At 37.2% G+C, this 27,254-nt stretch overlaps 2 protein-coding genes across 2 annotated transcripts in view; one reads left to right on the forward strand and one right to left on the reverse strand.

Annotated features, from left to right (window-relative positions):
• Positions 1-27,254, forward strand: part of LOC131015234 (probable glycosyltransferase At3g07620) — a 1,181,237-nt gene that overhangs the window by 817,144 nt on the left and 336,839 nt on the right. The gene's annotated exons all lie outside the window — the stretch shown is intronic.
• LOC131015200 (uncharacterized) lies at positions 1,813-26,267 on the reverse strand. Its single transcript, XM_057943475.1, has 36 exons — positions 25,364-26,267; positions 24,924-25,068; positions 22,735-23,013; positions 21,966-22,133; positions 21,612-21,821; positions 21,345-21,439; positions 20,557-20,728; positions 18,683-19,107; positions 18,312-18,435; positions 17,820-17,912; positions 17,654-17,725; positions 17,239-17,376; positions 16,228-16,381; positions 15,770-16,137; positions 14,028-14,491; positions 13,598-13,942; positions 12,643-12,864; positions 12,269-12,359; positions 12,073-12,150; positions 11,652-11,942; positions 11,356-11,553; positions 10,788-11,276; positions 10,420-10,581; positions 10,005-10,334; positions 9,844-9,926; positions 9,592-9,696; positions 8,892-9,120; positions 8,019-8,381; positions 6,845-6,946; positions 5,508-5,651; positions 4,896-4,984; positions 4,615-4,697; positions 4,414-4,529; positions 3,576-3,661; positions 3,187-3,286; positions 1,813-2,667 (listed from the first exon to the last, which is right to left on the reverse strand). Exons 1-36 carry the CDS (start codon positions 26,185-26,187, stop codon positions 2,602-2,604), a joined length of 7,503 nt encoding a protein of 2,500 aa, XP_057799458.1. The 5' UTR covers positions 26,188-26,267; the 3' UTR covers positions 1,813-2,601.

Consider the following 27,254-nt stretch of genomic DNA (forward strand, 5'->3'; position numbering starts at 1 on the left):
AAATGATTGATTTCGTAGATTGGGTAAAGACAAATTTTGTGGCTTGAGGTTGAAGGCAATGCCGTAGCCTACTCACGTTTTTTTAGAAAGTAATTTAGTTCTTGCGCAATTATTAGAAAGTGGTAATTGATTTCTAATTACACATGATTAGTTTTGACGCTAATCCCAAAATTACCGCCCAATTCACATACACATGAGTGACATTTTTACGGGTCTAAAATTTTTAATTATTGAATCATTTTGAGGATATATTTGTTTGATATTTTAAGTATCAATTTAAAATGTTAGCAATAACTCTGTACAAATGGTAATCAAAATTATTAATACATGTTAAATAAATCTTAATTTTAAATATGTTCATTCCGAAGGAGCAAAGCTCACCTCTTCAGAAATCCAGATTGTTTTGCAAAAGTAATTCTTATTGAAGAGTAAACGTTACATACTACAATTTAGAACCCGCACCCTGACCTAAACCGTGTGTAAATAACACTATTGAATTATACAAATGACACTGCCTACAATTGATATTATTCGGTTATACAAATGACACTGCCTATAATTAACACTATTCGATTATACAAATAACACTACAGAGTACAGACAGAGTCATTTGTATAATCGAATAATATCATTTATAAGGTCTGAATCAGAATGCAAATTCGAGTCAGAGTCTGAATGTGGATGTGACCCGATTGCACTCAAAACCACCTCTTTCTATAGTTGTATATTGCCTCTTAAATTAATCACTGTTGTGGTCCAGAGTTTTCTTGAATGGATAAACAGATACATATACATTCAAGCAAGTATACACTGATCAAATACTAATGACAAATACACATTTCTCCAATAGCCGCATCTGGGAATGCTAAATACGAATCGATTCATGTGAAAGCAGCCAAAGTTTAGTTGCATCAATATCGACCTACCAGCGAAACAAATTTATTTTAATGTAGGAACTATGAATAGAGAGAATGAGTCATCATGTATTCATGTGATACAAAATTTTCAAAAACAAAAAAATATTAATTTTTGCGAACGTCCTAAACTGACAAAAATAGACCTTTTTTTTTTGTGGACAAATGAAGCACTATATATGTAAAGTACAATTTTCTTAACATTTGATTCATCCACAAAACATCTTTCTACTTATCTTTTTTGTTTGTCCACAAAAATATTCCCTGCTTCATATTACAACATAAATCCATTAACTACCATCTCTAAAATTCCTACATATTTACACATATTGTCATTAGTGAGGCTCTCCACTCACCAAACATCTAAATTATGCAGCCATTTTTTCCACCCATCAAATATACAAGTATTTTTTTTAAAATCCAAGTTTTTGAGGAATATGTTTCATAGACAAAGGGAGTATATCTTATAAATACCCAACGCCAAAATGAACAATCTAAAACGAGTGTTTAGGTGCCACACTAAACTAAGAATATTGCAATTCATGGTTAAACCTTATTTCATATTTATCCTCTCATTAATAATAACATGCTTATTCTGACCCTTCAATCAAACAACAGAAGTTGACTTTCTTTGCTAACATCATTCACCGAGTTAGGAATTATTTTACCCAATTGGGCAAGTATCTAGCAATAATGAATGTGGAGGTATGCAATATCGTTGACCATGGGAATAAATGAGTAAATAAATGGACATCAAAGTCAGCAAATCTGTGAGTGAAGATAATAATGCAGTGGAATTATTTATCATAAGATAATAAAAAGAAATTAGTAGTAGTTGGAAGTTTGAAAACTAATAATTTCTAGATCACATGTAGCAGGTTTCTCCAAACAACAAACAAAAGCCTAACCATATTCAACATTATATCATTATTCACAGAAAATAATGGATTACAGAATATAATAACAGAGTCATGTTGATTCCAGAAAAGCAAAATTCTGGAAAAAAGAAAAGAAAAATTACGAAAGAATGTAGGTCAGTAGGTGTAAGGATCATGCAATCATCACCGATACACATACAACATAAGGTGTAAAACAGAGATATATAGCTTCATATATGTGACTTACTTGAGAGGGACGGGGAGACTCTAGAAACTGGGCATCCCTTCCCTTCTCTCCGCATGGAAGGAACGAAGGAAAAAGCCTCGTCCCTCACTCGGCTCATTGGGGGTTCTCTACATCGTACAAGTACCTGTATCGACAAGTTTTTTCCAACTTTTATACAAACAAAACAACCAGCAAGTATGGCGACTTGGTCTTGAACCAAGATTTTTCCGAATCATATATATTCACCACAGCTTCTGGAAGCAAAATCCAAAAGGGGACCGGCAACCTGTTTATGATGGAGCTCTATACCTGCATTTCCAATTTTTTCCCAAGAATCGGCTTCTAACAATGCCTGTAGCAGAATCACAATTCACTAAGGGGTAACTCAGTTCTAGCCCGGGTGGGTCTGAAACCAACTGCTCCCCAGTTTCGAACCAAAAACCGGAATTTCACATCAGAGTCCATGTTAACCAAGCGGCTCAGATATAGTGTTGGTCCCAACACTTCATGAAGCAGCAGCATAGTGAATTGCGGACGTGTATGAGCTATAAACATCTCAAAATCAAACTGTAAGCTCGTCAAGCTACATGTATTGAGCCAACCACTGTTTGCACATGTCAAGAACCGGAAGTGCATTGGCATGTAATGCCTGCAGAAAGAAGTTTGTGTTTAACTATGGATGAAACTTATTTAGGACCAAAGCTAAATTGAGAAACATAAGGTCACAGCTTCACAAATTAATATACAAGAAGACCTAAATAAACTAACTGCAATTAACCAACTTTGTAGATTTGTGGTTGAATTGTCATTTACAAAGTATATAATTTTTGTTACCTTTATGACTCCCCTCATATCTCTTATGGTCTTACTCATACTCCCATTCACAAGGTAACGAATGTGGGACTACACAAATTTCGCTCTCAAAGGTTTTGCTCCATTATTTTCTATTTATTTTAATAGTTAATCGCTTCCCCCTTTCTGATGACTAACATACATTGGCAAAACAAAAGCAAAACATTTTTTTAAGCGCATCTAAAGAGTGTACCAAAATAACTATTATCACAATGTAGCTTAAACATATAGTTCAAGAGAGATTTCAACAGTGAGACAGAAAATAAGCAAAATGAGTACGTAAACTATGAGAAATCCAAAGAAATTGAAGAATAACCTGATGTGCGACATATTGAACGTCAGCTACACTTCCACTCCTAGATGCTATTTGGAAAGCACTTTTTAGACGGCCACAGACAACACAAGCAAGTACTTTCCTGCACAACAAAACCAGACTATTATTCATATCCACTTTGTTATGGAACAATATATAAAAGGAGTGCCATTAACAAGATTCATGACAAACTATAAAACACTGAAAAATAATATCCAGCTCTATTTGAGTGATCCTAATATTCGAGTCAATAACACTTGAGATGCATAATCTTTTAATTTTTATTACAGAATAGCTACACACATAAATCAAAAAAATGATGAAATTGGCTTAAATTCCATGTTTGATCTTCAACAACTTCATTAAAATAGCGAGAGTATATAGGACCGCACCTGTGGCTGCTAGTCAACATGTCAATGAGGCGATCAGGGCGTTCCTTATGTCGGTTGGCATAGACATTAATAGCTGCTCCCAAGACCTGCCAAACAGATATAATATTTCATTAAGATCTCAGTGCATATCTCAAGTGACATCATGTCCAGAGAAGGCAACTAGAGCAAAAAAGGCTGATTTAGAGCTTCTTCATGATCATAAACATGATGAAGCTACATTCCATTAGGTCAAGCGTGGAGGTCTATCTACCTGAAATGGCAGTATGCCATACTGCCAGATATGTAGATGAAACATAATCTCATATGTGGGAGAAAATGTGAGAGTTATGTGTGGTCAAATACATTTCTAAAACAATGTGCTGAATCATTTTGGAACTGAGAAACAAAATCTCAATTGCTGTCATCACGCCTTTGGGCATCAGACATAATAGAAAAACCACCATCACCCCACTTCTTCTAGATTTACCATTAAGTTGAGTACCATCGTTCCTATGCCATAAATGGCGCATCCATCTTTCTATATAAAACAATCTAAGCAGTTACCCAACCAACTAAATTCATAGGCCAGTAGTTGACAATAAGATTGCAGATCGGCTTACATATCTTGTAAGTTAGCTGACCTGTTTGCCGTATATTAGTATTATTTAGTCATACACAAGCTGCACTATGAATTCTGACTAGTATCAACTTTTCATATTTCTGAGATTTCACCTTTAAATTTGGATACACCAACACAATTCGCACTATGTCCTCTAAATACAGAAGTATCCCAACAACATTAGCCATCTCTAACACAGGGGATAACAACCTTTGTAGGAAAAGCAGATAGCCATATTACCTGATCCCAATCTTCATCATCTATGGTACCCTTAATGTTTCTGAAAAACTCAGTTAATTGACCCCCTTTCTTCCTTTCAGCAAGTGATGCAGCAACTCCAGCATATATGTCAACAGCTGGGATGGTGTCAACAGAAAGGTCGGTTAATCTTCAGAATATATAATACATTAAACTATTACATTGAAAATGACAGTAAATTACCTGGAAGATTGAATTCATATATTACTTGGAATGCCAAGTCGAAATTTTTCTCAACTAGAGTTTCTGCAATTTCACATCTTCTCCTGCATTTAAAATTAAAAGTTTGGTAAGAAATAGCATCATTAGGAAAAAGGTGGCATGTTAGGGGAGGAGAAAGATGTAGATTTCACTGGTCTACACAGGGGAGGTCATCTTCATTTATCCTTATTTTCCATTCTATGGAAGGGCAGATCAAACTTTACTGAGTAAACAAGAGAAAGACAAGAAAAATGAAGATTAACCTGAATGTCTCCAGATCATTCGGATTGCCAAAAAGAGAGTGTTTCCAAAGAGGTCCCTCAGCATCAGTGAAGCTTCTCACAACATTAATCTACACATTGTCAAGCATTTGCGAATATCAACAAAGTTGACATTTTGAGATGCAAGTAAGGATTTGAATAAAAAACCATATCAGCCAATATTAAATCCATTGTTTTAAGTGTTAAGAATCATATTTTGATGTTAAGGACCTAAAGAAGTAAGCCAGAAACAAATCCTGCATATAGCAAAAATCTTGTGTAGCACAAGCCATTTGCCAAATGGAGGCTACATCAAAAGACTTAGTATGACTGAGATCTTAGCGGTGACAATTAATTTGGAAGATGGACCAAGGAGAGGCAAAGGTCTTAACAACTCAAGAAGGCACGATGGCTTCTAAATTCTAGATTCATAAACAAGCGAACTTATATAACTCATACACCATCCTCAAGATCTGCATGGTGAAAACAATGCCAGAACATTGTATATAGTCATTATACTCGCTATACAAGGAAAAAGGAATTAACTTTCCTTCCAAAAAGCAAGTATTTAAACCCTACCAGCTAATAACTTCCATATTTATAGCAAATATGTACCTGAATGGCAACACGGGCAGAAAATTTGACCAATCCTTCTTCAGTTAGCTTCTCTGAAGCAGTTTTACCCCGAATGCCTTTGGTGACAAGTTTTGTGGAATCTCCTAGTCTAGATCTTGCTGACAGCCCTTCATCAAAATGCATCTACGCCAAAAACAGAATAGAAGTACCATCAGTTAGCACCATTACGCTGAAGCAGACTTATCTGAGTGTTATTTACTGAAAGAAGTCTGCTTCAATTTAGTTTAATGCAGAAAATGACATCAAATGCATGGTAAAATTGGTTGAGCGAGGTCAAAGATAATGTTGAAATCAAATACACATCAGAAACAAACAAGTTTTCAGTTTAAAAGCACAAACTTGGCAATACATGCAACTGAGGTGTTTAATGTGGCTCTACCATTTTTCTTGCTGTTAATTTTCCCTACAGTTCAGATCTCCAGATCTTAATTTTCACGTGAAATATAGGGTCAATACACAGGGAACGTGTAAGGAGATGGATAAAAGGTACCACTCATCTTGCCTGACCTACTTAACAACTAATACTGGAGCATTCTACTTGCGCTAGGTTATCAATTGCCAATCTTTATTTTTGGGGGAAACATGAACACTTTGATAACATAATCAGCGACACTAAACTATGATTCAGATATGGACATGGATTCCCTTCTCTAGACAACTGCATATTTTATAAAAAAAATATATCTTTTATAGCTAAATTAATGTTGTTGCATACGGTAGAGAAACAACTACATATTGATATTTTACATTGCGGGGAGTCTCTAGAATCCTGCTATAATAAATATAAAATGACTCAGGGTATTTCATCACATCTTAGAAACAGATATAACTGGCCGTCATAAAATTTACCATCTACATAGAGAAGGCAGAAATATATCTTTTGTATCTTTTGACAAGATTTTGTGTTCTTCTCTTTCGCTACCATCATATATCACAGTTCATGTGTCTATTATATCAATATGGCTCTATCCAAAGTCAAATGCAGCTAAACAGAACTGAAACTCCTAAAACTTGCCAAATTAAATGTTGCACATTGATCAAAGCCCATAAGCAAAATCTTCTATTACATGTCTGATTTATTCTTACTTCACCCCATTTTAAGGAGCGAGTTCAAGTTTTGCATGAGAAAGATTAAAGTAGTAGGAGAGAAATTAATATTTATTTGTGGTTTATTAAATAAAGTTATGTCCCTAAGAGCCTATACATCCCTGGTTCAGATTAGCTTTCCTACCTCCTTTTTGATCCTCAACAACGTTGCCAGATTCCATAAGCATTTACAGAGTAAACGACAAAGAAGAGTCATATATCAGTCTCACCTTTGAATTTTCTAAGTGCTTTATAGCTTCCTCTTGAGAAGCAGAGTTCATAAACAACTGAATACAGCATAGGCCAGCGGCTACATGATCCTTCTTGATCACCTAAGCATCAATGCAAAGTGGTAAGTAAAAATGTACACATACAGTCAACAATATCCCATGTGTGTTATAAAAAGCACGCATTCCCCAGGGTAAAGGGGTGTGATATGGGGTACACATGCCACTAATTAGGGCAGTATATCAACACAGTATGCAAAGCAGACCCCCTCTAGAAAAAGGAAAGAAAGAGGGTTTCTTCCACCCCTATAGTACATCAAAGGTGCTTTGAGGTGTGGATAGAGTACTGGCCTCAAAACACAAAGAATTGAAGGCTTTTCTGTTTCAGATGTTATTAGGCATTGGAGTTGTATCTTTAGTTATGATAGCCCATAGCAGATTAGTATTTGCTGATTTTCTGTACTTCTATGAGTGCATATATGAAGTCAATTTTCAGCTATATAATTCAACCACAGTATCAGGTAAAGTTTGACATTGTGATAACACAGTTAAAAATTTCCTATATTCTGAACATACTAATGAAAATTGCAGAATGCTAGTCGATATAGTTCAACCAAAGTATCAGGTAATGTTTCACATTGTAATAACACAGTTTAGCCCTGAGTCCATCTTCCTATATTCTGAACATACACATGACAATGGTAGAATGCTAGTCAAATAGCAGTGACTTGTACAGCATTTACCCATTTTTATCACCAAATTAAGGTTCGCTTCTTTACATATATAAAATTGGTCTCATCTTAGGAAATGCTGTAATCAGCACCCACTGAAGGGTACAATAAATGGTTCTCTCACACACTTAATAATGGACTATTCATCAATGGATCCACAATGAAGAAACAGTAAGTAAAGAAAATATCAACAGTCAGGATTGAATTCCAAGCAATGGCAAGCGTCTACTAGTTAGAGCAAACCAGAAGTTATGGGCCTTATGGCATCATACTGAAGATTAAATAACCAACATAATATGCACTCATTCAGGGAGACAATTTCATTTCATTCACTTTATCAGGGATCTTAAACCGTGATGCAAATATACGTCCCAAACAACCTATTGCAATAATCTCCAAACAAGAAATAAAAATGAGGAAAGTAATGAATAAGGAAGTGCATCTACCTGGAACATGTACAAATAATTGAAATGCTTATGAGTTTCACAGTAGAGACAAATTCGGTTGACTGCTGCAGCAGTATGCTGATTCACCAAGTCATCCTGTGTCATTGAAATCCTTGATGATATCACTTCCTCCAGGACAGGCATGGAACCATAACCAACACAAAGATCACATAAATCATCAATTGTCCCATAATCAGTTGCTAACGGATCAGGTCTTTGAGGGGAAGAACTTGAAGTAGTAACTACTCCCATAGACGATGACTGCGATGGATTCGGCACAGAGTTGGCAGGAAAGAATAAGAGGCAACCCTCCTTATATTTTCCATGCCTAAACATAAAGCTTAGCACATGCTGCCGAGCATACTGCAATACAACATAACGCATTATATATTTATTATAAATGCAAGGCCAGATGGGTAACTACCATGGAGTTGATAGAGCTAGTAGGTTAAAATACAAATAGGCACAGCAAAAAGAGAAGGAACTAAACAAAATATCAAAGCATTGTGAAAAGATATTAGGTCATTAAATGGGAGATGGCATAACACAGAGCAGACAAACAGGTGTAGATATTGCTAGTAAACAGGAAACACTACAAATGACGTTGGATTTTAACGGAAAAAGAGCATTTATCAGCTGAATCCCACAAATCAAAGCAATAATAAAATAGTAAATAAACCATGTGTAGATAAAATATAGCTGTCCTGGACAACAAGTGAAGTGGTGTTGTTCTGCAGCTTGTAAGATTCAAGTCTCAAGATACAGAGCTGAGTGAAAAATATTGAAGATTTAACTCATTAAAATTTTTTTAGAACAAATTGCATACACAATTTAAAAGCAAAATACCAAGTTGGAAGAATTTCGAGCACATACTTCTTGGAAATAGTTTACACATTCAAGGTATCTAACACTGTCGAGGTTGCTTCTTGGTCCATCTTCAAAATCTGGACTATGCGACGAATTATCCTTTGCGGCTTCCTGGAACCTCCTAGATCTCTCTGAACGTGGGAAAGTAGAAGGCATATACAGGACATTGAGATAGGAATCAGCCGAAAGAGGATCATCTAAGACCGCTGGTGCACTTTTTGCCAAATGTTCATACCTAGTGAATGGACACCAGAAAATGACTAATTAATATCATCCACCAAAGAAACTAAATTGTATTGGTAGAAACCTCTCCTTTTTCATAGATGCTTTTGAAAAGAATGTTCAGATGTTGGTGAATATCACAGTTATGCACTAAGCCTTAAACAACAAATCAAATTTCTCTATATCCAAGGAGGAGACTCCCTGATGATACACAAAAAGGTTTTCAGCACTTCTAGGAATTGCTTGATTTTTATTCACTATGCCATTTCAACGGTATCACTAAGGTCATGTAGCATGTGAATACGAAATAAGTATGAGCAGATAAAATATTAATTTCCTACAGTTCACGAGATTTGCTCCTATATCTAAAAGACCATAAACTGCATAATTTTCTTCGGATGTATAACATTATAAGAACCACAAAACGCAATTCATAAAGGATAGATGAATGCAGTTGTTCATACTATAAAGTGCGCAGTCTTACATGGATCGGACATATGCCACATCGACTGGAGGGCCTCCTTCAATAGTATTAATGATATCTAGGATCACTTGAGTAGAATCACCCTTGTACAACTGAAGAGCCTGCCTGTATATTTTTACAACTTATAAGCCAAGAAGACACAGCAAAAACATCTTCCCACTAACAAAAAAATAAGACATAAAAGTAGAGACCCCCAGAATGGCCAATATCAGAAAGTCATTTATGCATTCCTCCTCAAAATTGTTGACTTACTTGAATTTTACACGAGCTTGTGCGTAGTGCTCCATCCGAATCAGGGCATGGCCCCATGCATTCCAAACAGGAAAGACCTCAATCTTAAGGATAAGAATAAATGTTAGTTTTTGGGTGTTATCAGGGTAATCAACCGTAAAGATGACACCCAATATTTATACCTTACACTTCTTGCACGTATATACAGCCATACTATATCGTTCCTCTTGGACCAATCGGTCCCTAAGATGTGCAGATGACTCTTTATCAGCAATATCATCCAGGGAAGCAGCTATTCCTGATCCCAGAAGACTTTGCAACAGTTCAGCACGTCCAAGCCATATATCAACCTGTGATAGTGCTTCCGAAAGTTCATCGGTCGATTGACTACCCACGCTAGAGCTGCCAGCATCCGAAGATGCATCGTCAGCATCCCTGCTTTTTTCAGAATTACTAGACAAATCCGTGGCCCCAGAAACTTTTCTGAGCTGGGATTTAGCAAAAAGAAGGGCCTGAATAATGCAAAACAAGTATCAAAATGTAAAATTTCACAGAAGCTTTTACTCCAGTTCAAAAAAAATAATCCCAACTGGATACCTGCACAAATATTTCTGTTGCATGATATGCTCGGCCAATGGCCTCCATAGATGCGTTATCAGGTAGTTGCTGGGAGCTCAAAACGACTTTCATCTGATTTATGCACAAGTCCAAAGCACCTTTGCCAGATGTACTTTCATCTGAACATAATGAAAGCAATGCCTGGGAACATAATGATTTAGGTCCTTAGACAAAAACAATATAGTAGTCAAAGATAAGCATGCTCCAACTTATTCTTGGGGTCTTGTAAGGTACCAAGATATGCTATAGAATTTCAGAGGTTTCCAGCAAATATTATTCCATTATGGTGCATCACATTTTTTGACATACTGACAATATGTTTCAAAAACCATGCTACAGTACAGTACCTTGAATAGAATAATGTCAGGGGCACTGTCATATCGATGAGAAGAACGAACAGATTCATCCTTTTCGGGGTAACCTGTAAGCATCCACTCTGTTGCAATTAAAGCAGAAGGAAGCCTTTCTTGCCCATCTGCAGTGAATACTGAAACACGATCTTCCTGAATGCCAGCCATTGCTTCCAAAGCAACTTTTTCGGATTGTGCCACTCCAGGGCTCTTTCTCTTCCTTTGGCTATCCTTCACTGCACCCTTATCTCCTGCATTACGAGGAGTCCAGGAAAATGCTCTGCGGGCCTCTTTTTGCAAATTACTCAGGCTACTACTGAATGATGACCGTGTGGGTGTGGTAGCCTTTGATCTCTGCTTTGGTCTTGTACCAGAAACTGAAATTCTGGAATCCCTGGCAGGGGAACTCATGCTAATAGCAATAGCTTTGGCAGCATATGCAAGTATCATATTATTGTCTCTCAACAGAGGAAACTCTTTAAGAATCTGTGAAAAGTTAACACACCAAGTGGTTTATGACCTATTTGACTATAGATCACAGTAGTCAGTGTGCAGGATAATGTACCTGAGATGCAGACTGCAGCTGCTTCCGCATCAGCAGAACTTCTACAATCAAATGAGGGTGTTCATGTAGCGATGAGCATCTTTGCTGCCATGGCAATGGCAAAGAAGCCAAAACACGAAGACCTAAAGCCCATGCATTTAGCCGGGAAACCTCAACTTCAGATAGATTTCCATGTCTCCTCTTTAGGAAGAAGTGCACCTTATTGAAAGCAAACACAGGTTTAGTAAGAAGAACTGAGCCACAAATTACAGATTTCAGATATTAACTAGGAATCGAAAGAAACTCCCTCAACATACAAGAAGCTGCTTTGATCTGAGATTAGGCAAGAGCTGCATTGCACTCATTGCAACAGGCAAAGCATCATCAGAGTCACGGAGAGAAGAAAGAAATCGTGAAGCTTCTGCAGGGCCTCCACCATTTACAGGGTCTGCATTGAGAAGCTTGACAAGTTGACGCCCTTGAAGTTCTCTACGAAGTTCGATAGAAAGTCCTGCACTTTCGGCCACTTTTGACGCAGCAGATACTGCTCCTTTCTCAGCCAATCTAAGTGCAAGACCCTCAGCATCTTCTTTACAATCTATCTCTACCTATTTAGAAATAAATTTGAATAGCATAAAACAATAATGAGATTTGTAGATCTCAGAAAAAATAGGACAAATATTAAATTTTCAAGATTTCCGTTCACTCTGTGCATTTAATGTAAGAAATATTATTAACCTCTTGCCAGCTATTGTATCTATCATCTGCACATAAAATATGCTTGTATCTACAGAGTGCTTGTCTTCTCTGAATCACCTATTCATAAAATATCAAGAAAAAAATGTCAAATTCGATATTGCATCACAAGAAAAAAGTCCCAAGTAGTAATATAAGTTCCACTTCTGACAGGACCAGAACAAAGCCAATCAGATACCTCAGATTTAAGTGGATCACCATCAGGCAAATGGCAGTTACACATATCGAGAACATCCAATGCTGCTTCCAGCTCCCATCTATGCAGATATCTGAAAATAAAATATAACTCCCATAAAAAAGCTGTAGTACAACAGAAAGGACTTGCATGGAAGAAAATACCTAAACAAAAATATTAAATTTTTAACAGATAAGAGGGAGAGAGCATTTATCAGAAGAAAGATCGGGATCAGAGAACTGACAACAAGAAGCAGAATTTACAGAGATAAAGATCAGAAAAGATGCAACTTTACCCAAATATATATGTAAAATAGATATACAATATATATATTAATATATAATAAAAAGGCCAGAGAGCTGAACCAGTAGTCATACTTCAGAGCAAGTCTAGCTGCCAGTTTCTTATCCTTCAGGCGAAGACAATATTGCCAACTATTGCTCCAGATACGAAGGGCTGAACTACTTTGAGTTTGTTCTGGAAATGTATCATCCTCAGCACTTACAATGAGCATCTGAAGCAACTGGTCTGAGGCCCCATTGCGCAAGAAGCGGTCCGACAGAGCAAGAGCATCCAGCAATTTTCCTTCATCAATCAATCTGTGACAGCAAAGCGACCAAAACCCAGTGTGAACATATTTGTGTTACTTCTGGAACTGATCAAGTAATATATAATTCATCAAAATATAATAAGCCCAAAACTATGAAAAGTTGAGGTAAGACCTAGAAGTCTGTCAAAACATATACCTTAAATACTCAATGGTTGAATAAGGGATGTAATACTTGACCTAAGCCGTTTAACAATTCATGTGGTATGTTTAATCAGTGTGTTTTGGACAACTTATTAAAAGTTCAAAGACCCAATAATTTGTTTGAGACTAACTGAAATCTGGATTCAAAGTAGTTAGCAGGTGGTCATTGGGGCAGAGGAACATCTATTAAGAGTACCGAAAGCTTCACCGACCATATAGAGAGAGCTCAATCCTCAAGTGCAATCAAGATGTTTGTAGAAACCGTACAGATTGAAAGGTCAGTAGATGTTAATGCAGACCACATGCACAGGATGAAAGCCATTACTACTTATTTTATAATAAACAAAAATGAATACCTAAAATTGCTAACACATAATACACAATTGTTTTTGGTAAAGTCATCTTCCTCAAAAGTCAAAAAAGCATGATCGGTTAATGATGCATTGGTCAATGAATGAAATGGAAAACATCATCACAATATATTTGAGACGACAAAAAACAAAATATTAACTAGGCTCCAAACAAAACAAAATAATGACTTTCCAACTCTCCAACAGATTACAAAATGATGAATGCATTACCTTTCTACAGCTTTTTCATAGGGTGCTTCATTCTCCCAATCAAAAGAAAGGTAAACTGTATTACCATCTGCAGCTGATCTAGATTTCGGAGATTCATGCCAGGCATCAGAAGTCACATTGCTTTGGTCCATAACCTCAGGCAGTGACAACGAAATGTTATTACCAACAACCATATCATCACTTTCAGGTTCAGAATCACTTTCACTATCACGAAACCGCTTCACAGCAGTTTTGGGTTCTGCATTATCTTTCACGTCATCTGTTCCATGTTCAGTCATAACAGCAAATTCAGAAACTCGATGAAGGTTAGTTTGCATTTGAATCCAGCGATTCAAGGTTGGAAACCTGAAGGTCAAAATAAAAGGAACAGAGTCAGTTACTTTGAAATAAATTATACATGATGTTACAACATTATTTGATCGAAGCAGACCTCTCTGACTGATCAAGAGCCAATTCATAGAAGGACCTATCAACATCAGGAGTCGGCAATAAGCCATCATTTAAGGAACTAGAAATTGCTGGATCACTGCCACAGTACAACATAGTACTTCCAAACACACATGCCAGGACAGCCCTGACAGGAGATAACTTGACAAGATGCTTCACTAAATCCAGCTTCAGAGGATATAAAGGGACCCCGGGAGTGGCAGAAGAACGCGTGTAGAACTTCGGTTTAGCTTCTCGAGAAGATGGTGAGAGAACCTTGCTTTCAGTATAACTCCTAGGGAGAGTGGGAATCACTGGAATGCAAGCCCAACCATTCCCAGATCTTGTAGGGTAAACAGGAGGTACACATGCAGAAATGATTTCATGAACAAAATCTGAATTCATTATTTCTGCTACCTTAGCAGCTGCATCGGTACTGTCTCTTTCAAATACCAAACGAGTTAAAAGCTGAAAAAATGATACAATAAGATAAGTCAGATTGGACCCGCTTGCTTTACAATTTTCATTTTAGTTGCAGAAGGTAGGCCCTCCCTTTCTGCCATGGAGATGAAAATACTTCTCTACATTATTGCACAAGTCACATGTATTCAATAAATGTCAATCAGATAGGGGATCAAAGATATGCATAATTCTCATGAAAGAAGTTCCCAAGGCATAGAAACAAGATGAATATTCAATTTACTGAAGAACAGAGTGGTAAAGGCAGCATTAGTGCGACCACGTTTCAATTTTATTGCATCAACAGTACGCAGCATAAAACCAGAAAATACTGGTTAGACAAACATGTTGGACCAATTTATTTATTCTCATTCATCTTTAAAGAGAAACGTATCACAGTTCTTCTGCCCAATTACCACAGAAAATAATATCTGAAGTGAAGCTAGTACATTTGCATAGTTTTTTTAAGCTTAAGCTTGGACAGTAAAGAGTACTGACAGACAGAGGATTTAGAATTTTACGCGCAATAAAAATGCAAGAAATATAAAAGTGGATAAAAGCACTTTCCTGATTATTAAACATATTTAAACAGTGTAAACTTCTGATGGATAAGATAAGTACAAGACAAACAGATAAGAGGAAATAAAATTGAGAAGAATAAAAGAAATATGGGTGTGTGACAAAATATGCTGCATGAGATAATGAGGAAGAGAAGTCTATAGTAAGATTTCATATAAAAAGGAATAAATTAATGAATTGAGAAATCCACTGCCCTTCAGCATGGCAAAGTAAAGGTCTGAAGCTGTGTCAATATCCAGATCAAAGATAAAAAAAATACTCCCTCCGTCCCCAAAATAAGTTCCTCTTTGGGGACGGCACGGGTTTTAAGAAAAATAGTAAAGTGTATTGATAGTGGAAAAAAATATGTTATAATTAGTATTGGGAGTGGTGAAAAGGTGAAAAAGTGTTATAATTAGTATTGGAAGTGGTGAAAAAGTGAAAATTAAGAATAAATAAAGTATTATTAGTGGTGGGGTAGTTGTCCAAAAATAGAAAGAAAGAAAGAGGAACTTATTTGGGGGACGTCCCAAAATGGAAAAAGAGGAACTTATTTCAGGGACGGAGGGAGTATTAACTAAAACTTCTATATGGTGATAATGTAGCTTTTATATTTAGACCACTGAAGACCAGATAGAGTATGAGCAATTTTTCCCCATATATGGTGATAACGTAGCTCCCAAGGTACAAAGAAGACAGAAATAAAAGAAAAAGAGAAAGAAATTTTACATCTTTGGGCCACTCATAAACTACTGAAAAGTAGTTAAAGTCATGAGTGGTGTCCGTCCCATCAACAATGTCACCGATCGTGGCAATGTGGAGAATGAACTGAGAAAGAAAAGTTGTGCTCTTGGAACCAAAGGGGCCAAAGAATCTTTTCTCTGAACTTTTTACATCATAACTTGCAGAATTTGCATTACTTTCTCCAGACTCTGAAGTCATAGGTGACGGCCTTAAGGCTCTCAAACCAAGCCCAAGAACCCAATTCTTGTCAAAACCTGGAAGCCCTCTCCCATCAGAAATTGAGCCCTCACCGATAGCATTCTCTCTTTCTGCTTCTTCATCAGCAATAGCTCTAGCTAAATTGTGAAGTTTACCTGACATTCAAATGGATAATAATCAATAAGGATTACAAGCATCACCACAATTAATTTAACTGAAGAAACCTGCACAGCAGTCAAAGTTACCAGTAAGGAATTGTCGCTTGCCCTGATGAGCATCATCAATCATTTGGTGAAGCATAACAAGGGCCCGATCTCTGTTCCCTTGTCTGTGAAACTCAACTGATGATGACAGTATCACTTCACCTGATAAAAGATCCTGGAGAGCTGCGGGTTTGTCCTGGGATATGAATTAAACAAACAAGTGAGGATAAGCCATATCCTCACGTAGACTTGCATAACAAAATTTAAAAAACATAGAGAATGTTGTCATAGATAAAGTATTCAATAAACAGAAAACATAAATTTAAACTGAAAACATAGGTTGTCTGCGACTACAATAGACACAAACTGGTCAGAGAAAGTGAAAGTGTATCGATCAATCTTCGTAAAACATTAAGGAACTAAAATTGATTTTGGCATGTTACCAAGGTTGTGCGAGTTGATATGTAATCCAAACTCAAAAGCACCAAAATGAGAATTCAACAAGTTTCTCAGATCCTGTAGCTAAATTCTGAAACTAATGTTCTTTTTGTTAGCTTTTTCTCTTTTGGAATAGGGAAACAGATTATTAATTAAAAAAGAGTCAAAAATACATGTAAAGGAAAAGTTGAACACTAAAGTGTAATTCATAGTATGATAATCCAGTCTTGAGTATCACTTACAACAGATTCTAAAGACTCCTCAATCTGCCTTACACAAGTTTTGTAGAAACCAAATTATATTGTGATTCTACCAGAAAAATAAATATCAAGTTCCTTACTGCATTGTTGACTTAAAGATGTTCTGTTGGCCCTAGGTATAGAATTCGTGCTGACTTCCACCCTCACGCTTATTGCATTTTGTTAACATGACAGATGATCTCCATAAGATGGTTCAGAGTCACTTAAATAGAGCAAACATAGACAAAGAAACACACAAGGAAGCAGCAACTTTTTAATATATTTGCATTATATAGACATGATCTGAAGACAAATGCGTAGAATTCTCATAGCTAATCAGAATAGTTCTTGTGTCAAACTCGAAACCTCAAGTTACCTGCTCCAATAACTCAGACAGGCGCTTAAGGACACGCTTCGCAATAGAAATTATTGCCACTTCACGAATTTGATCCCAATAAGTTGATCCTGTCTTTGGAACACTACCAGGATAGATCTCAGAAAGCATTACTTGTGCCTAGTTGTCAAAATTGATCACACAGTCAAATTCAAGCCAACTCTAATTCATCTTTTCTATTTCAAATCAGAAATGATCATTAGACATATCTCCACTACGACTACTAAAGCTAAACCTTTCCATTATATAAGAAATGCAAAATACTCCCCTTCCCCCCGGCATGGCATAAGACACTAAGAAAACTAGTATATTGAGTACTTTAGACCATTTGCAGCATGTCATAACAAAAGAAATCTTAAATTTTAAAAAATGTGCAAAGAAGATTGGGTTATGATACTTGATTCAGAAGCTTTGAAGACACATTCGGCAACCTCGAACAACCTGCAGCTACATCAATGCATAAGAGAATCTGCAAAGAAAACAACACCGTCGGTATCAATAATGTTTGCAAGCTGTTCAGCAACTTCACCATAGCAGGGCTAAGAAGAGTGCAAAACACTTACAGCTGCCAAAGGTCCCAACTGAGACCGCAACGACAAGAGATCTAATTCCTGAGCAGAAGCACCATCAGCAGCACGTGATACCACATCCTCCACCTAGTACTCAATCGAACCCAACATCAGATTTGTAGTGCTCTGAAATCTCTATCAAGACTTCATTTGACAAAACTTAGTTGTAGACCGTAGAAGTTCATGAGATAAATGCAAAAAAACTAAAGTTAGCATGATTATTCATTACATTTCATGTGACTTCTCAGTTATAATTTTATTTGGTGTGACAACCACAGGATAGCCGCAGTCGTAGTAGTTAAAGTGTCAAGCTATCAAAGGCAATGTTCTTTGAGAGCCACAAGAGAGTTTCCCTTCACAACTAAAAACAAGTCTTCACAGGAGAACATGCAAGATGGAATCTACTACATGTTATAAGAACATAAAATTAGCACCCATCAAAACTTAAATCAAGAAGGGAATTTACAGAACTAATTAGGATCATACAGATGTTTTGTTGAATGCAGCATCCACCCATTCAGTCAATTCCAGTGTCGCTTTGTCTTCTGGAGGTAAGGAAAAACGAGAAATAGCCTCCTCTCCGATGTCATACTTTGCCCGTTGCATGCAACTGAAGTACAAGCAAACACCGCCAGCCAATGGCATTGGAGCATTAATAACATGCTGTTTCCACAAGCATACAAACACACACTCATGCAAAAAACAATGTCTAAACTGCAAAATTACGGACTTATTCTTGTAACATAACCAGCAATTGCATGGGGTTTCCAAGTCCAATAGAATAACATAAAGAAATGGGAAAACGGGAAAATTTCACTTAGAGGAACCAATAAATCATAACCTAGAGAACAACTCACAGATTAAGTAACTTAGATGGGGCAGCACGCAGCACTGTCTGAGCCTCCTTCCACCTCCACTGACGTTCAGATAATGGAAGGAGGCGTTGCAAAACAGACAGACGCCATTCCCAGTCTTCAATGAAACGTTTTGCCGTCAAGATTCTCCATTCTAAAGCTTGTTTACTTCCAGCAGATACATGACCATCCAAGGAATTGTCCAGATCAGATATTGATAATGGTAGTTGCTGCCGTAAAATATTAAGTACTTGTCCTGTAAAGGAGACAACCATCTCATTTCCCCCTTCTCTTCTTGTTACATCAACTTGCAGCCCGCCACGAGAATTAAATGACTTGGATTGTCTTCTCATTAGGTCATAAGGTGCCAAATCGAGTTGTAGATTGTCCATGTATAGAAGCGAGATTATAACGTTCACCATATATATCTGCATTTTAAAATGATCAGCGACAGTATAATGAATGACGGAGAATGAAGGGAAAAGCAAAACTAGATTGCTGGCAATAATTGCGGTGAGGGGAAGAAAAAAGGGAAACAAAAACTTGTCAGCTGGAAAGTAGAACTCCAGCACCAGTGTACCAGGTTTAGTATACCCAAGTCAAAAAAACACCAACTTAGGACAACAGAACTGAAAGGCTATAAGGCATGATTAAATTTAGACCACATCCGGATCTTCTATGAAAGGATGGTGGCCTTCATATTGAGCTATGACCCAAAAATGAACATTCCCCCTTTGCAGCAAATAATGGTTCACTAACAGCATAAAATATTTGACAGAAAAATTTACTGACATAAAAGGATGGGAAACAAATTAGTTGTTGAAAATTGGGGGGGGAAGCACAAGGTGAGCATACATTATCTGCAAAATTCAGCATCATCATTTAGAATAACTTAACAGTGTGAATCATTCAACAGAGCTGTCCTAATTAATAAGAATCCAGGGAGTTGTTTTATTTATGTTTCTGGATTGTCAAAGCCACAACTCATATATTGTAGAAGATGCTTCTGCAATTTTCGGGAAGCAAGTCCACTCCCAGAAAACCCATAAAACATGATACAAGAAAGACAAAATCAGGCACACGGAAGCAGAAACAGAGAGGAAACAACAGAAAACTATACCTAAATCATAAATGAGGCTACTCTACTTCAAGCTTGAAGCATGAAAGCATCAGATAAGTCATAAATCCATGCTGTTTAACTTTCTGGACTAAGGACAAACATGTTATGCTATATCCTCATGAAAATATTGTGATCATATAGGAAATACAGTAACTTGCTCAAGCTGATTTTATTTTATTTTATTTGTCTTCTGTATTTATTTTTTCGTTGCATTTGCTGAATGGAGACTATACCAATACTCAGGGCAGGATCAAAATTATTCATGCGGTACAGAAGAAACCTTTTTTCCGTTCCTCACTTCCTCGGGACCCTTTGTGTAGTATGCACTAAAAGTCTCTACAGCCTTAAGAATGGGGGATAAGAACTTAGTCAACAATGCTTCGTTCTCCCAAACAGGTTCAATGAGTGGATTTCCCTCAACAATGTACAATCTCAAGATTGTGCCCTCACACTTCCCTTATTGCACTTACATTCTCCATATACTTTATGCTTGACCTAGCACTAAAACACCATTTCCTGGTGAACAATAACAGTAACTCTCTCTCTTCAGATTCAATGATGCATGATACAGAATTAAAAGAAGGCAGCTCAATCAAATAATAATAATAATAACATGCTATACCCAGGTACTCCTAGATTGATAAATATTCCACTCAATCATTTTTTTGGTGCAGAAGAACAATAATGAAATGTGTTATCACCCAACCTAAGGGTACCATTTGGGAAAATAAGCATTTGAGTACAAAGCTCACAAAACCTTGCGGGCAGTACTAGTGATTGCATCAAAATGATTCTTCAGTTCTTTCAAACAGTAGAAAGCCATTTGTTGATCTCCCGTTCCATCAGTAGTACTCCTTTCCATAGCTCCAAGTGCAAGAAGAGCAGATTCAAGAGCATATCGCATGTGCATAAGTTCAACATCTTGCATCCTGAAAACATGAACGGGGGGTGGGGGAATCAAATCTTTTTATAAGTGTTTCCAAATATGAACCAACAGCATAATGCTTGAGAACAAGATAAAGGCTGCGTCCAGAAACCACCACAGTTGTAACAGAAATTTCTGAATAGAAGTTTAAAATCATTATGAGGAGGCAACAATACTTTCTCCTCAAGTACCGGAAAAAAGGCTCATACTAATTGACAAAGATATTCAGAAGTATAAAGGTTCTGGGAAAAGAGTAAATGATTTTACTAAATCATCAGTATAATCATTCACTACATTTATAATTCAGATTTCTAAGCAAGTAAATAACAAAATAATTTTCAGAATCATGACGAGAGCTAGGAGATATCAGAATTCTAGAACAAGTTATTATATAAAACCAAGTTCTAAATTATAACTCAGAGATAATCTTCTACGAGTCAGAACCTCAAAGAATAGCAGAATCGCAATCAGTGTGATATAAATTATAGAAGAGAAAGGTTCTTCACTAAGTCAGCAACTCTACTCAGCGGAATAGGTTCGCTAGTTTCAACATACAATTGAAATTTCAAACCCAACGAGTTGTCTAACAACCCCAAGACGCTAGTAAATTATAACTGCACCTCTTCCAAGCATCTGGAGTGGAAGTAATAGGCTGCATGCTAAGGAGTTCAATCGCATCTTGAAATTTTATTTGAGGAACTAAATCGAATATCACCTACAAAAACAAGAAAAGTCGATGGAATACCATGCATCAGAAGCTGTAAATTCCAAAAAAAATGATGCCACACCATTCACCAGTAAGTATCAAATTTGACCAACACCCCCAAGCCATCTGAGAAGAAACCCAGTCGGGGGTGTGTACAAATGAAACAAATTTAGAGTCTTACCCTAAGGGGGCTCTGAACTGATAATCTCTCTAGTACGAAGTTTTCCACGAATGGATCAAATTGAGCATTTTCAAACCGTTCTAAGTCTTTTCCAGATAATAGTATTGAGGATTTTATACTCCAAGGTTGACCAGAATTATTACAGGCAACAAAAGAAGCAATGTCAAGCCGGTAGCATAATGTATCGCAAAGATTTGCTACACAGGGCACCTGACAACAATGAACATGTTAAGCAAATCCGTAGCTTGCATATATAGGAGAACTAAGTAGAATAGTCTTGCACTGTATAAAAGCACAGTTCACTCGCAGGAACAAAAATTGGCTAGGAACTTAATCAGGACCGGAGATATTTACCTCATCTAACTTGTTATCATATGGAGAAGACTCTTCTAGTCGAAAAGCTTGGGATTTACTTGCCCACAAAGACTGCATCATTTCCCTTCTCATTGTTGTCTTCCCAGCTAGAAGATCCCATCCCAAAGCAGCTACCAGGGGTTGAAGTCGGGGAAACAGCATAAGAACCTAGTGTGTGTTGACACAAGTCATCAGCTTATTAAACAATTTCAGAACTCAAATGATAGTTTTCAACCAGGACCCAAAGAACACCAATTGCTTCCATCAAATATTTTTAGTAACCCATTTTTGTAGATGAAGGTCCAGAACATGTCAATAAAGAAGAATCAACAGAAGGTTTTCTGAGCATGTCTCAGGAAAAGGTCCAGAGCAGTCCAAAGTTTCCCTTTCCTTCAGCAGGAAGAACATGAAGATAGAATCACCGACAAAAGGTTTCACTTTTTAGAAAATATATGAAAATCTTAGGGAACATATTCACATGCTTGCATTTGTAATTCTTTAGGTGGAAGAGACCTGCAACAGACTCAGCTAGATCAAGTATTGCAGTGGGATATAAGATGTGTAGAGTTTAATTGTTGTCAAAATGCTACAACAGAAAACAGCTCCATTTGTGTGTGTGTTGGGGCTGGGGGAGAGGAGGGGGATGGAGGGGAACTGTTGACAAATAGCTCAAGTTAACAAGTAAATGCAGGACACTGCAATTGAAGCTCAAATTTAAGGCAGGACTCATAAATTTACACGGAATTGCATACATTACTAGAGAATAAACCTGGCAAGCTTCTTGGATCTGTTCTTTCCGCACAAGAGACAAAGCAGTATCCATAGCGCATCCAAGTACATGCAAGCCTCTAATATGAGCATAGTGACACATGTCTCTCATGCAAAAAGAAGTTGCAACTTTCAAAGACACTGGTGACTCGGCTGAAACCGTGTCAGGCGTCAATTGTGCAATGAACTTGTGAAGGCGCAGAAGGGGAGGAGGGATCTGATCACCTTCTGAAGCACAGTAGGCCTCGATTTCTTGAGAGAGTAAGTCATCTTGGATAAACTGTGAGACAAGTGATAAACTTAAGAATTCTTTCGAATTGCATGATAAAACATAAAACATAGTTCACACAGCACTAGAGTCTCAAATTAAACAACCTAACAGATGAATTACCCAGAATAAACCCATATGAGCCAAGTATGAACAGATCTTAATCAACATCCATATACCAAACACACATATTTACTACTTTCTCATATTTTGTACGAGCAGAAACCTCTCTTTCCAAAGTTTTTTGTCACCTTTATTCATAGCCCAAACTGCCAATGTAGTTTAGAGCATAAGGGATGGGATCCAACAGTACCCAAGCCTTAGGGTATATATAGTAACCAATCTTGACCATTGATAGTGAAAATTTGGACGATCCAGATTCCAGATGCATTTCACTCGGATCCTGCTTTTTTCTTTTTTAAATCTGACAGAGCTATTATTGTAAACGTGCATACGCAGTGAATTTACTTTATGCATATTTGTGTTCAACATTATAAATATTTGTGACATTATGCATATTTCGGTTCAAAAGCATGCAGCATGTTTGACCATATAAATATATTTTCAATGCGTATATCTTTGTTAGTTTATGCAGGTTTCTGTTTTTATGTATGCAGTCATGCAGGTCCCTTATTCTTGCATATCTCTTTTTCTCTCTTCTCCAATCTGCACAAAGCCCTTCCCCAATTATGTTGATCTCTCACCCTTGTTCTCACTCAAAATCCGGCAAAATTAGCCGGACCGAACCGCTTCTCTCCTCTTGGTTGGATTGATTCTTTCTTTCACGTCAGCGATGAAACCACGACAACTTCCACCATCGACCTCTTTATTTTCCCGGCAAAATTGCCTCAACACTACTCCTGCCGTCTTTTTCCCTTTCATTAGAAAAGCAGCAATGTGGTTTGGGTTGTAATATCTTTTAATTTACTTTATGCATATTTGTATTCAACTTAATGCATTTTTGTATTCAACAGTATGCATATTTCTATTTAACCATATGCATAAATTTGTGTTTAACATTAATAATAAAAAAAAAATACACTTATAACCTTCCTACCATTACTTTTTTTCAGAAGCTTCAGAAAACGCGAAAAATCTCAACTATTATATAAACAATATCAATGGATGAGATTGGGTTCTACGTATTTCCTAAGGTTTAAGTACTATATGATCCCTTCTTTAAAACACAATATGAGCATATACTTAGAGAAAGGAACATTAATAATTTTAGAAATGCTTAGATACATTAGAAATGTTCCCTTGCAATAACAGTTCAGTGCTATGCTTGCCTATAGTCTTAATTAATGCTTAGTTCCTTATATATGCAATAAAAATGTACATATAAAGCCATGAAATTGACCACCAAGAATATAAGAATGATGAAAACAGCTAACACGACATTAATTGCTGGCATGCATGTACCCCACTACTAGGGATACACCTCACTAGAAGACAACCACCTTGTCCTTGCGGGTATGAGACCTTTAAATCCGAAAACAACAACCACACACACGCGCACACAAACTGGCATTTCAAAAGTCTAGCAAAGGTACCTGTATATTTTCAAGTATTAGTTCCTTTAGTAGGTTCCAAAAGGCCATTTACTCAGGTTGCTCCCCATCAATAAACTTAATTTTTGTCATAGAATAACTTAGTTTCATTTTCAATTTTCAAAAGACAATTAGTTACACATCAGAACTCCACAAAAGTCAGAAAATGGATGCACTTGGCAGTATCTTATCGGGCTCCTAAAGGACTTCCTTCATATAGATAAGAGTCTCAGATATTCATGAATTCAGGTCATATGCTATTTGCTCACATCAAACATACAAAAAATCATGTATATCGTAAGTAAAGAGACATCCACTCCAAACAATAATTTACCAGCAATATAAGATATGACTTATGAGCATCAACAAAACCTGAAGCATCCGAACAAGATGAGTGCATTGAGATGAAATTGCTTCTGTATATATGGATAACACTTTATTTTGCATGGCTCGTGAGGTGTCTCCATAATCATGTATTCCTGACAACACCCTCTTAAGGAGATCTCGCAAAAGCATACTATCAAAAATGAGAGTGTAAAGTCAGTTGTACGATATCAAAGCTTCACATAAAAAGATTCTTCAATCTATTTCTACATGGATTCAGTAATGCATTGCACATAATATAAGAGCATCAAGGTTTAGCTTATTTTCAAATGAATAATACGAAAAGCAACATAAAGACTCAATACATTATTCTACGAGTACTGAATCTATCAGTCTACACAATGACCAACTAGACATTACATCTGCAACTCTGGTGCAGGCACAAACACCACACTCATGATTATCAACAACAGTGAGAGTAATCATACCGGTACTCGGCCTCTTCAACCCCTCGATTCAAATGAAGAAACCTAACATGCAAAATCGCACCATCCTCATCGCCATTCTCCAAGCACTGCCTCATGGCATCCATATGTGTTGTCTGAACACACTTCTGAACCAACCTCAATACCTCCTCCTCCTTCTCCTCGCCCCGCCTCCTGCCCTTCCTCAGAGCAATCGCCAAACCCCCCGAATCCTCGGCCACCACACACCCCACTTGCTCTCCAATGTTAGCACACAACACATCATACACATCAGAATTCTCCAAAATCGACCCCCTCAACGCCATCAACTCCAGTTCACCCAATCCCCCAAAACCTACCTCCTCCGTCTCCTCAGAGCCAGTCAAATCCGGCCTCAAGCGGCTCAACCCCAACTCCGAGAGCAATTCTAAAACCCGCAGCTCTTCGTTCCTGGCACTGCCCTCATCAAAATTCCTAATTACACCGCCTTCAATTGTTCGCAAAATCCTAGAACTAACAATATGTACATACAACAAAAACTCGGATCGCAATTTCAACATATCGGGGCCGAACGACCATAGATTGGACGTGGCGTCGGGGAACTGGAGCAATTCGACGGTGCAGAAGAAGGTGAGGTCCGCGGGCGAGGGGCAGGAATCGGACCACGTGACCGGGTCGGGCGTGCCGAGTCGGCCGCCCCGAGAGACCACCGTCTGTAGAATGGTGCGGGCGAGGTCCGGATTTCGAGCCCGGAGGCTGCGCACCGTGGCCCGAAACGGCTCGAATTGGCCGAGGAATAAGTGGTTGGCGGCAACTCTTGAGAGAAGCTCGGTGTCTTTGTCTTCCATGATTGGAACTTCTGCTGAAACGAGCTAGTGTACATGTATTGTGCGCAGAGAGAGGAGAGAGAGAGAGAAAGTGTTCAGTTGAAATTGCTGGTGTTAATATGTCGGGTGCTTATATATGCCGATCGATAAGTGGGCGACGACGTCGTATGGGTAAAATATTTAGAAAATGCAAGACGACGTCGTATGGATAATACGTTTTGCAGGAAGAAGTGTGGTTAATTGTGGGCTTGTAGCCTCACCCTCAACAAAATTCAAATTGTCCTATCTTCGTTTTACTCTGATAGGCTCATTTTTTAGGTACGAAGATTACAAAACTTACTTTTTAAGAGAAAAATTGTGTGATTTATACTAATTAAATATATTTTTTTTACTTAAAATAGAAAATAAATTTGTTCTTGTGGGACGTCCCGAAAAGAAAACAAACATATTAGAGTGGGACGGATGGAGTAGTTTTTAAAGGATAATTTTCTATTTTAAAATTGAGTGATAATTTTTGTATCATAATAAAGTTAAAGGTTTATTTGTATATTATTTTCTTTTCTTATTTCTATATTTTAATTTATTTTCTAAAATTATAAAATCCGACTAATTATAAAACATTTGATATATATATCAAATTAAAGATCAAGACAATAACTTTAGAAATAATTGCAGAATAATGCTAAGTTTGTGTATTTTTAAAGCTCCAAATATGAAGTTCAAACCAAATATTTTTAAAATATCAAGACAAAAGCTTTATAAAAATATTTTATATTCCACAGCATATAAGTTCGCACCAAATATTTGTAAAGAAGTCGACAAGGTCTAGCTCAAGTGGCAAAACAGAGGCACTCAAAGATTATTCTTTATGAGAGGTCTTAGGTTGAATCTCGCCTGCGTGCGGTAGCTTTTTCACTTTTGTGTGGATAGTTTTTCCACCTTTGTATGGGTAATAGTTCCGTCTGCGTGCGGTTATTTTTTCACCTTTGTGTGATGTAGAGTTCCTGCCTGCGTGCAGATTGCATAATAAATACAGTACATTTTATAATTCATAATCAAGTATTTGTAAAAAAAAATCATAATAATAC

This window comes from Salvia miltiorrhiza, chromosome 3 (assembly GCF_028751815.1).
Source record: "Salvia miltiorrhiza cultivar Shanhuang (shh) chromosome 3, IMPLAD_Smil_shh, whole genome shotgun sequence".
NCBI classification, from domain to species: Eukaryota; Viridiplantae; Streptophyta; class Magnoliopsida; order Lamiales; family Lamiaceae; genus Salvia; species Salvia miltiorrhiza.